This window comes from Lissotriton vulgaris, chromosome 10 (assembly GCF_964263255.1).
Source record: "Lissotriton vulgaris chromosome 10, aLisVul1.2, whole genome shotgun sequence".
In the NCBI taxonomy this organism is placed as follows: Eukaryota; Metazoa; Chordata; class Amphibia; order Caudata; family Salamandridae; genus Lissotriton; species Lissotriton vulgaris.
Window position 1 is genome coordinate 559,485,605 of NC_141698.1, and position 12,774 is coordinate 559,498,378.

General features: G+C 42.7%; 1 protein-coding gene across 1 annotated transcript in view; it reads left to right on the top strand.

Moving 5' to 3' along the window:
* Positions 1 to 12,774, top strand: part of APOLTP (apolipoprotein lipid transfer particle homolog) — a 1,141,779-nt gene that overhangs the window by 1,054,379 nt on the left and 74,626 nt on the right. The window contains exon 67 of the mRNA XM_086941409.1: positions 915 to 1,074. Within this exon, the coding sequence (XP_086797535.1) occupies positions 915 to 1,074 (160 nt within the window). The remainder of the gene's footprint in view (positions 1 to 914; positions 1,075 to 12,774) is intronic.

Here is a 12,774-nt window from a genome sequence, read left to right on the forward strand (position 1 = left end):
ATATTGCTTGCAGTCATGGGCAATGACGCTTAATTATGCATTTCCCCATCCAATGGGTAATACAATGTGGATTGTTGTGCTTTCTACACCACAATCTACATGTCATGGAAATTGCTCATCATTTTTTACCAGGTATAAGTTTGGCACGTTGCACCTGAGGAAACTGTACTTCAGGGATCGGATTTAAATGCCCTCGTAATTAATGGGTGAGCTAAAATCCAACAAACCTATTATTGTGAATCCTGCCTTTGCGCTGAGACTGCAGTTTAAGGGCCACTTGTCAAGAAGACCTTGGTACCAGCAAAGATCCCTTGTAGTGTGTGCATAAGATCCACCATGAAAACTCATCTGTTTTCTGTGATATTTCGTCCAGATCAACTGTTACATTGCCCCTCCACTAGGCTGCTTATCCTTTCATAGACAATAGTTTTTGAGGTTTTGTTGTTGGTTGGGCATATCCCTTCATTTTATTTTTCATGCTGTATAGCATGGTTGCATTCAGTATTTTCCTACTCCCTCTAAAAAGTGCTCTCCAGGATTCCCCCCCCCCTAGGCTTCACATCCTGACCCCACCAGTGGCACCTCCATTGGTGTGGGCAGCCGCAAACAAAAATGCTACTCTTTTGATTAATTGGTTCATTTAATTCCATCAATGAGAAAAAATAACCTAATGTTAGTAACAACTACAAAACTTGTGTGTAGAGTGACATATAATGTGGTATATCACCACTTTTTAACAATAATATGTACGTAATTGTCATTGTGGTACAAAAATATTTTTCTGTTTTATTTAGATAAGGTTGCTGTGCTGCAATGTACTTAACACATTTTATGAATCTTGCACCACATACAATTTTTATTTTACCATACTTTACATTTTTCTTTTTCAAATTACCTTCTTCCTCATTATGCAGGTAGATGAAAATTGCCAACGTATTGATACCCCTTTTAAAAAGAATGGGATATCAGTAAGCAAAGAAGCCTCGGGAATCGAAGTTTCTAATCAGCATGGGGTTTCTCTAGTGTGCGATCATCATGAAATCTGCAGTCTCACCTTGCACGGGTGGCATCATGGTGAGTACTAAACATATAGTAACCCTTTTTAATTTCATCTTTTTAGGTTTGACCTACAAACAGTTTTACCTGTCTTGACAGCATCATTGATTTAGAAAAGAAATATTAACAAAAAATACATACATATGTAGCTACAGAGAGGATCTCTGGATAAGCCCTATTCTCTATTGGTTGGTTCACCTGTCATTCATATTTGGCTTTCACCCACCAAAGTATACACAAGAAACATATCTTCCTGTGATGTGTATGGAAACTATAAAAGGTTGGTATATCATTTCTAAACATAGCTGCACCCATACTGTCCTAATAACATTATATTTGATGAAGAATTCGGGTTTATTGATTTAAAAAGAAATTGCAAGAATATGGCCACCAAAGTATGACGGTGTTGTGTTTTTAAGTCTTCTTTTTATTGTTGTGGCATATATTTCCAATAAAGGAATACAAAAATATAAACATTAACTAAGCGTGCCAAGGCCAGACCGTTTCACTTTACCAATGCTTGTTTGTAGTTCTTTTTTTAATTTAGGAGGGTAGACATGATTCATTTTACCAACTTTGCCTATGAATGGTAATTGCATTGTGCTGAGATTGGAGACGATTGTTAACGTGGCACTGGCAACGCTGCACGTCTACGTAGGAGGAGGAGGAAGGAAGCGAGTCGAGGATGAAGGAGGAGACAAGGCACTACGCAGAGGGCCACTTAAGGTGTGTGTCATGGCCTGTGACTTGCGGTGTTCTAAGGTGTGAAGAATCTGCCCTTCTGGCTACTTTGGTGCCTTAAACTCTTGCCAGTTTACCAACCAGGAGGACCCGTTGTGCTGGTAGCATCAGCGCCTACAGCGGGTCTGGTGTCTGCCATCCACACTCCTCAGCGTTCCACTCTACCAGGCATCATCTAGGCATCCAGACATGGCTACGGGTAAGCTGTAAGCAGCGAGTAATGAGCAGCAAGTTGGCAAGTAAGCAGCAAGTAGGCAGCTATGCAATTGCTCCTGGCAAATGCAGTTGGAGCCCATGTTAAAAATCATTGTGATACAGCCTTAGCCTCCCAACCATAGCTCGGTTCTCTGCCCTTGGGCCCATGTTTCAACTGTTTTTGTAGTTTCAGCTAAAATTAGCTTTAATGGACTAAGCAAACCCCATAAGGCAGCAGAATCGGCCAGGCTAGGTTTGGGTGTGGCTTGCGGCCCCTAGGAAGTTAGCTACGAATAGGCCATGTTACACCGCATGGATTTAGAACGCATGCCATTTCAACGCAGTCATTACAACGACTGCGTTGTTACAATGCAGACCATTACAATGCAAGTCATTACAACGACTTGCTGTAGGGGGGGCGCTGGATGTTGGAATTTTATAATTTACTATTCCAACTCCAGTCTGTGGAACAGTAGGGAAGGTGTTGGATTTAAAATCGAACACTTTCTGCCCCTACAGCAAATCGTTGTTGTAATGACAGAGTAATAAGTGCATGTGATGTGTAAACATTGTTGTAAACGATGTTTCCCATTAGCTACATCATCGAAAACAGTGTGTCTCACTTGATACCTAGTTGGATACTTGGCTGGGCATTTGACAGCTGGGTAAGTCATTGTTATACCACTGCCACCACCATTGCCACTGCCTGATTGATTTGGGAGAGCATTATAGGACCGCATTAGGCACAGGAATGGGGGGGCTTTCCTGCAGAAGCAGTCAGCCTAGGCGCTGGTGCAGCTTTCAGGTTGCCTACCCTTTCCTTCCAAGGATCTTCTTCTTCAACAATGCGTCCCAGGAGGGGTGTGGTTTGGGGCGTCAAGATGGCGGTTGCACTCTGAGAGTGCTGCGGACCCTTCTGTCATCTGCCACCATCAGCTGCAGTGCCTAGCCTTGTCTGCATGGGTCTTGACTCATTCTATCCCCGGCAAATGCTACTTCTGGAGTGAGTCAGTGATTGGCGTTTATATCACTGGCAGGGGGGGCACACAATTAAAGTCAAGCCAATAAGTCTGTGCCTAGCACTCCAGCCAGCATTGCGGATCGGGGCAACGCAGTGCAGAAGACATGGCCCGAAGTGGAAAACCGTCCATGCCCTGCAGGAGTGGCGAATAAGGTGCGATGGTGCTATGTGGGAGACCCAGGTGAGAGACGAGGCCCCGATGAGTGAGCGGGCACAGGCTCTGAGTTCCTTGATGCCCAGGAATGGGCACAGGTGCGCTATATCTGCTGCCAGTGCTGACCGGGCGGTGGGTCTGGTGTTTCGGCCCAGCACCCCCCTCCTATTCCCCGCAACCTGAGCTGCTGCTCCTGGACGACTTTGGGCGGCCCAGGAGAGGTGAGACTAGGCCTCAATTGAACATTTTGGGCCGCTCCAGTCTGGGTTTACATTGACGCAGGGAGGCAGGGGCCTGCCCCAGAATTGCAGCTGAATCTGCGGCCCCGTCTACTGTATCGGGCTGGTCCTTCCTCTTGGGGCCCTTGGCGTGGCGGATCACCTGATGCAGCGGTGCCACTAAACACAGGCCTCACAGTTCCCCGTGAGAAGGTAGCATAAACTGGACTTCAAGCTCCCCAAGTATGAATTGTTCCCAGCAAGGAGGGCCCACCCGCCAAACTGTTGAGGGCCTTTCTCTTCTCCCCTAATTTCTGGTGGAGCACCATTGCTGAATTGCCTTGGGTTGGGGGCATGGGACGACTCTCTCTCCCCTTGGCAATGGAGTGAACTGTGCCTGGGGCCTCTCACCAGCCTACCAGTCCAGACATTGAGGCCTAGAACACTCTGCAAGAGTGCAACTTCTGAGGTGTAATCGCTGGTGACCTACCCCTTGAATCGTGGGTTACCTGGCAGAGTGGTAATTTGCTTGAAGTTCTTGCTCCCTTTGCCTCCTGGGACCTTGATCCCCCTCCCCTCGTCATCGTTCACTTTCTGCCCAGTGCTGGTGGCTGATCTTGTGCTTGGCTACTTGTGCTGCCATGAACCCACAGTAAGCGGGCCAGGCCTCTACATATGCCTACTGCTCCAGTTTCTAGAACAATGGGAAAAGACAAGAAAATTAAGCCATCCCGCCTTCCCACTGACCAATTTACCACTACTGCTGGAGTGGCTGGAGGGGAGGTGCTTAATAAAGCCACCACATCTGAAGATAGCCTGGACAAGATCCTTCAGGCCATGCACTCCTCACAGACCGTTGTCAAGACGAAGATTGGAGAAGTACTGGTGGATATCTGCCAAGATCTTCGTAGTGGTACTGGCTGCCTTTCCGAGGCAGAGGTATGTCTCTCCACTGTGGAGGATGAGGACCCACACAAATGAGCTTCATCACTGCATTGAAGAGGCGTAAAACCTCTCCAGGCACAACAACTTACGCTTTGTAGGTTTCCCAACCCGATGACTTCCTTGATGAATGCCATAAATCCTGGATGCCAAAGGACAAACTTTCCCCCTGGTTTGCAGTGGAGCAAGCACACAGATTGCTTACTCCTAAGCCTCCCCTGGGTGCACAGTGAAGGCCCATAATAGTGAGATTCTTCAACTTCAATGATAGAGACTGTATCCTGAGAGAGGCTAGAGCGCAATCAGACCTCCAATATCAAAATTCCAAAATACAGATTTTTCCGGATTACACCCGCATGGTCCATGCCAAACGTCGCTCATATAAAGCCGGAAAACAGAAACTCAGGGCTCTCCAACTATCATACATGCTCCTGTTCCCAGCACAACTTAAAGTTATCGTCGTTTAAGGATGCCTCTCCTGCGTTAAGTAAATGTTTCTCAGAAAGAGTTGTATAGGTAACACAAAGGAAGAGAAAGTCAGTGGAATTCTTCTGTAGTACACCTAGCATTAACATCTCATCAGTATTAAATCTCTCTGCAGCATCAGAAGAATTACTGTTTCATTCATCTACCTGGTGACTATGTTTGCTTCTCTAGCAATCTTCGATGCCTAGAGAGAATTCTGTCCTCCATTATGCAACTGTTGGAAAAACCTACTGATAGCTCAGATCATATTCTGAACATTTTATCAGTATTTCTGATCCCATTGAAATACGAGGGAGTTGACGTATCAACTGGTAAGCAGATTACTCAAGCTAATTGTATTCAAAAGAATGATATTGGACTTGGAGTAGGTTGGACCATCTGAAAAATTACTGACGATTTCACAAAAATCGAAGCTGGAGGTAGATCTTTTTCATTGGAGTTTCTCTTTTCTTAGAATGACACCAAACACACCAAATGCTGCATCAGTATAATATAATCCCTCTACAGTACAAATCATAGGATCTGAAATGTTTCCAATTTTCAAAACAAAAGGAAAAAAGAAAGGGGCTGATGAAAGGACACTGTCTCCAGCCATAATACCCCCCCAAAAATGAAAGATCGGGAAGATGATAAAAGAAAGCTAAGAAGACTAAGCAAAAGAATGGCTATAAAAATTACATTCCCTGATGACACTATTCCTACTTCGTCTTCAATAGACCTTGGAGAAAGGGTGAAGTCTACTATAGGGTTTGAGAATTCACAGTTAGCGGCCGTTTCTGAGAATCCTCATGGTTAATGCAGTTTAAATTGGGCTATACCATCAAAGGAGCCAGAGTTATTGACAAAAACAGAAATTATCTTAGATAGAGAGGCAGAAAAGATGTCCCTTGATTCAAAGATCTTTGTGCCATCTGTTTATTTACATTGGAACCGAAAGACTTAAAAATGGAAAAAAAGGAAATAATAGCCCTATCAATGGGTCCGAACCTGATTTTAATGACCTTTGTTCCCCGTACATCATCTGATGAAGTAGAAAACGGCCCTCAAAATCTCCGAACTTACCAGTCTAAAATGCAGAAGAGAATGGAGGAAATTACAACTTTAGATTTTATTGCCTTATTTGAGAATGATTCTTCTTTTTTAAACCGATCCCTTTTATTGAATCTCTTGGCCCAGGTAGACCAACAAGTTGGTAAGGAGCAATGATTTGGAATTGGTGGAATTATTAGACACTTGACTAGAGAAGAAAACGTTTAAGTCACCAGTTATTGTAATTTTGATCTTGAACAACTGTGTTTTTTTTCATGTCTCAAGGAATTTACATTATTTCCTCCCCTCTTAAAAACAAGGTTTCACCAGTGGGGGAGGGGTAGGGGGTAATATTTGCCATTCTCATGTCCTATTGACAAATGTTCCCGTTTCCTGTAGACGTATTTGAGGAAGATATGGGAAAATTAGGAAGGATAACTCTGAATCTGGTAGGTAGTCCTTGTAAAAATCACATATGGCAATCTAATATCTTTAATAAACTGTTTGTTTTGACAAGCTCCTTAATCACCTGCAAAGAAGACAATTCACCTTCTATTCTAAGGAATGAAATAAGTGTATTTTTCATTTAAAAAGAAGAACTAGTTGGGTAAGAATCCAAGAGAGATGTAGATCTGATAACATCTGGGTAAAAATAACAGAAAATGTAAAAATCAAAAAGTCTTTTGAAAAATTATAGGGGAAAACAGAGGCTCTTCCGCAAACCTAAGATAAATAATATCACTAGCATGGAATGGTAAGAATACATTATCTCTCTCTATGCTTTGAACACACAGACACTCAGTAACAGTGTTATAGTGTCCTTAGATGAGGGTTCAGATGGGAGATGCACCCCTTTTCTCCCCAACTAGATAGGAAGTGTAGCATTATCTCAAAGCTGCTATGAATACCAGGGCAAGAGGTCCAGATCAACTACCTATTCCATCATAAAATAAGACATGGACTTATGGGCCACTTACGTAGTGGCACTTTTCCGTTATTGTTACTTTACTGGGGTGGTTCCTAGTTCATGGAGGAGCAATTTTATCTCGCCCTTACATAACAATGGGCCTTCAAACCTACCTTGCAATTATAGACAGATCACCCTGTTTGATGCCACAGGAAAGATTTTTCCAAATGTGTTTTATCAAATCTAATAGAATGGATGTAGGAAACAAATATTACTCCTTTGGAGCAGGCAGGGTTTAGAGCTGGTCAGTCAACCTTGGACAATATAACAGTAATCCATCTTGTATTGGAAAAATATGTGAAACAAAGAGGGATGCCTGTCTATGCGGCCTTCATTGATTTTTCAACTGCTTTTGACCTCGTGGACAGGCTGACCCTTTGGAAAATGTTTACTGGGTTAGAAATACCAGGGGATCCCCTAAAACATGGTATTGCTCTCCAAACAGCTATCTGCTGTCATGTTATGTTAGGAAGCAGGCTGGGTATCACTCTTAATTTTCTGACCAGTAATGGTTTGAAGCAGGATGCCTGTTGACTGCTGTTTTCTCTTTGTATGACCTGCCCGATGTGCTGAGCAAGGCTGCTGGTGATGCCCCAAAACTAGGCTCTTATCCTTTAGGGACACTCCTTTATGTGGATAATATCGTTCCGCTAGAGTTGACTCTCAAAGGCATCCAGAAACATCTTAATATCTTGTCATCTTACTCAGACGCTCAGTTCTTGAAGGTTATGAGGTTCTGTCCAAAAGGGTATTGGACCAATGCAAGTATAAGTGGTTCTATAATAATTCTACCATAGAAGTAGTAAAGTCTTACTCTTATCTTGGAAGAATAATGACTGCTAATTTGGCAGATAATAAACATATCAAATCAAATAAGGCATATGCTCATGGAAACGCACTAAAGTCACTTTGTCGAGCAACAGGTCACAGGCACTTTATTCATCTAACAGTATACAAAATGAAAACTCAGTCGACCCTTTTATATGCTATAGAGGCAATACATATTAAGTAATGGCACTTTATGCATAAGGTGGAGGGGAAGATTCACTTTAAATTCTATGGTCTCAATAGAAGAGCGAAGGTTTACAATTAGGATTGGTGAGCACGTACATCAGAGGACGAGCCACATGCTATAAAAATATCATTGTATTCTACATGCCAAGGAAAAGTCTTTAAGGAGGCTTATGGCCATAGAATGTCTCCTTCCAACTACAAAGGCCAGTCCATTTTTTTCTAATATTTTATCTGCACTTCAGCACGTTTCCCTGACTAGATCAAATATTCAGAATATGAGCTAGGATCACCTAAAATTTTTAAAGCTTACCATTGCAAATTTATCGATGGAGTGTGATATAGTTATATATAGCGCTAAACCTCGCTTTCAGTGTGTCACTCAATCATGTCAGGCAGCAGTACCCCAAGCGTATTTGAACTGGAACCTGCAACATAGGTTGCAAAGGTGTAATTTAAAGGTTTAAGGACCAGATATACGATCCTACCAATTTAGGAGTCGCAAATTGTGCCATTTTGTGACTCGCAAGTTACGTCTTGCAAATAGGAATGTACAAAAGTGTCTCAGACGCTGTTTGCGATTCCTAATGGGGTCGCAAATTGCTTGCCTCATTAATATTCATGAGGCAGGTGCAATTTGCAACCCCATTAGGAATGGCTAGCACTCCCAGGGATGGTGGCCTGCTGGAGTCAGCAGACCACCATGTCTGAGACTGCTTTTTAAATAAACTAACAGTTTTTTTTAAAGGCAACCCGTTTTCGTTAAAGGAAAATGGGATGTATTTAAAAAAGAAAAATTAAACAATACTGTTTCATTTTTTAAACACTGCCTGCTCTTAAAAAATATTTTCTATGCCAGACACAACGGAGAAAGGGGTCCCCTGGGGACCCCTTCTCGTTTGCAAGTGGGTTAACACCCTTTGAAAAGGGACATCAGAGGACGAGCCACATGCTATAAAAATATCATTGTATTCTACATGCCAAGGAAAAGTCTTTAAGGAGGCTTATGGCCATAGAATGTCTCCTTCCAACTACAAAGGCCAGTCCATTTTTTTCTAATATTTTATCTGCACTTCAGCACGTTTCCCTGACTAGATCAAATATTCACTTTGAAAAGGGTGTTAAACTGAGAGTGTTTTGCGGCCGCAAAACAATCTTACATTGAAGTGCGAGTTGCTATTAGGAAGGGAAGCCCTAGGTATGCCCTTTCCTAATAGCGAGTCGCAAACCCTACAGGTTACCGACTCGCAAAATAGGGTTTGTAAATAGGGCAGACCTAATTTGCGGTTGCAAACGGGCCTATTTCCCAATTGTGAGTGCAAACAATGGTCGTACATCTGGCCCTAAATGTTTGCCGTTAAAAACTGTGACGGATGCATGGCAGAATGTGGTCTGGGAGAAAAGAATATGCACTTTATATTATAATGGTGTACAGAATATCGAACATGGTATATTGGGCTGTCCCATTTGAAGGGTCTTCCAACAGAGATTTTTAACACCACTTAAAAAATAATTATGGAATTACAACAGCTAAAGCTGCTATGGAGATAATAAATTGCCCTGTCAATGAATTAATGTGCTGTAATATTCCTACATTTTGTAGCTCTTCTTTTAAATTGCATTAATTGATGTATTTTATATATTGTAGATTCATTGTAAGATCTAAATAACTAATAAAAACCTTGAACTTTGAAAACCTTGCATTGTGCCAAATATTTCTTGGTTGTAACAGATTTAGGGCCTGATTTAGATTGCGGCGGATGGGTTACTCCATCACAAAGATATGGATATCCCGTCCCCCGAAATATAAATCCCATATTATCCTATGGGATTTATATTTTGGCAGACGGGATATCCGTCACCGTTATGATGGAGAAAGAAACCTGTCCGCCAAGATCTAAATCAGGCCCTAAGTCAGTTTACAATTTTACGTGATTTGTTAATTTTCAAGTATCTTTGTTATGCATTCCATTTTAGTGGTTCATCTGTCCAGCAACCCAAAAAAAGAGGATGCCTGGTATTTTCTTCTTTCAAAGTAACAAACTTAATACCTAAGCCTTTACAACATGAAGACAACACAGATGCATACGCCTACAGACAATGATGGTTGTCAGAGCAATTTGCAGCTTATCTAGCTGTTTTGCCTTTGTATGGGAGTATGGGCATGACCATTACCAGTGTCTGAACTGGGGTGGTGTGGAGTGCAAAAAAACGATGGATTTGGGCCCAGATCTCTGTACTGGGGTGAATGTATGACATTGTTCTGCATTCTGTCCATCAACTGTGGTTTTTGAAAATGTTCATTCTCGTTTTATTCAGGCTACTACCAGAAACACATTTTTATTCTTGAATACTGAATATATATATATAATTTTTTGGGGCCATACTCCAAAATCCCTATTCTATCAATAGACCCAATTCCAAAACACTGTTGGACTTGTGGGCCTGTTTTATGGTCTGCTGGGAAGTTTTTTTCTATTGATTTCTCTTAGACCTCTCAGCCTTAGGGTAGTATTCCCCCACAGTTTTTGCCTTCCTTCTTCATATTCCCTGAGCTCATTTTTGCCGGCCTTAGGACTCTGCACAGTATACTACTGCTAATCTGGACAGAGGCCTGCCAGAGAGCCTTTGACACCTTTTTGGAAGCCATGTGTACAGCACCGGTAGTCAAGGTTCCTGACGTTTCTAAGGTGTTTAACCCCTTCGATGCTGATGACGAGCTCAGCTCGTCATCAGCCACGGGTGGCGTGTGCTGATGACGAGCTGAGCTCGTCATGAACAATGTAGTTCACAAAGGGTCAGCACAGCGCAAAAATCACCGTAGCAGCGATGCGGTTAATGTGCAGACAGACGCTTAAGAGCAGGGCTGACTTAGCCGGAGGTTACTTCTCGGAGAACAGAAGTGGGGTGTGGTTGAAAGGGAGGCCTTTGCAATGGTCTGGGCACTGACAAAGCTGAGAAAATACCTGTTTGGGACTCACATTCTTGTTTAGACAGACGACACGCCCCTTCATATGGCTCATGCAATGAGAGGTGAAAATCCTAAACTGTTGAGGTAGGCCATCTCCCTATAGGGAATTGACTTTATGGTGGAACACCATCTTGGGCCTGACCAGGATGGTCTATCACTGTTCTTATGCCTTAGTGAGGAGAACTTTCAAGAGATGAAAAGTTTAACCTCTTCTGCGCTGCGTGAATTTTCACGCTGTGCGGGGTTTTATTAGGTGGGCGGGATTCGGACGGCCCCCGGCCGTCGTCAGCACATGCTCACCGTGACGTTGGACGGCCGGCGGACGGCCGGCGGATGGCCAAAGCACACAAGGGGTTAATAAAATATATATATTTTTTAAAGCATGTCTCAGGCCTGTCATTGCAGCCTGTGGGTGCAGTTCTAAACTGACATTTCAACCAAATTAACCTTTTGCCAAGCCCAAACGTCCCTTTTTCATACATATAATTCACTCACAGGTGGGACCCTGGACAGCCCAGAGTTTAGGGTGCAGTGTATTTAAAAAATTGGTACATGTATATTTAAGATTCACATGTCCTGATAGAGAAAAACTCTTAGATCCATTTTTCACTACTGCAAGATCTACCTCTCCATAGGATAACAGTGGAGTTATTGTAGTGTATGGGAGAGGTGGAATGTAGAGATGTCATTGTAGAATGTCATAGATCATAATGTGTGTCACTCAGGAGACAGGGATCAAGCTGTGTGGCTATGACAGTTGGAGAGACTAGCAGCCGGTTTTGGTGCTCTGCCTAGTCGCAATAAAGTGCTTTCATTCCTGAAAGCGTGTAGCGTATTCACTACAAATTAATGGCGATGATTGATAGTGACTAGGCAACAGAGCCTGAGTGTGTATCTGCTGTACCTGCTGAATCCGTTCCTGTTTCTAGAATTGTTGTTTTGCTGCTTTTGGGTTCGGAAGATAGTCTCCAGATGCCTTTCGGACCACTGATACTCCTGCCGTTTCCGATTTTGACACGTGAGGAGAAAAAATATTCCTTGATGCACAAGCTTACTTGCTGCTTATTTTGGGTGGCCACTTGTGCACATATTGACGCGTGCTTGTTAACTGCTAATGCAACTGTGCGCATTTTAGCCACGTGCACGTTGCCTAACATTTTTAACTTCCTACACGTCCTGATGTTTGTTGTCCAGCTAGCATACACATTGGCTAGCAATTCTCCATGTGTCTCACAGAGCAGTTGATTTCTCCCTGGTGCGCTCTTCGCCCTTTGATCTTTAGGAGTGTCATCTAGTTTCCTTGTGCTGGTCCGTGCAGCAGAGGGGGGCAGCGGTCTTGTTTCTTTGCGCTGATCTGTGCAGCAAATGAGGGTAGCTTCCAAGAGGGTGCGGTTTATTAATATTAAGCTTATCTGCACAGCAAGGGAGATTATGTTACAGTAATCTCCTTTCAATTACTGATGTAATACTCTGTATTTTCCCACGCTGATCCACACAGCTTGGGATCAAATTGTGGTAACTACTATATTTCTCAGCGCTGATTTGCCCTGCTTGTGGATACATTGTCATTACTGTAATTAATATGGTGTTTCTTCCAAGCTGAAATATTATAATAATAATAATAATAATAATAAAGCCATTTTTAAAGCGCCTGGCTACACTAAAAATAGTGTGTCCCCGCGCTAGAATTCTACTACATCTCAGGAAACAGAAGGCGAGGGAGAGGGGAAAAGGGGAAGAGGAAGAAGGGGGAGTTAGGTGCTTGGATACAGATGGGTCTTGAGTTTATCCATACTCTCATTCAAATTGTAAAGTGGGGTTGCTTATTGTAGGCATTGTACTTCCAGTGTTCTTGGTATTAATTGTGTCACTCTGTTACAGTGACACCACATTACAGCTATGTAAGGTAGAAGTGAGTTGAGTTTTACTTCCTTACAACTAATTCAATAATAAAATAAAAAAAAATGAAAATGATGGCAACTC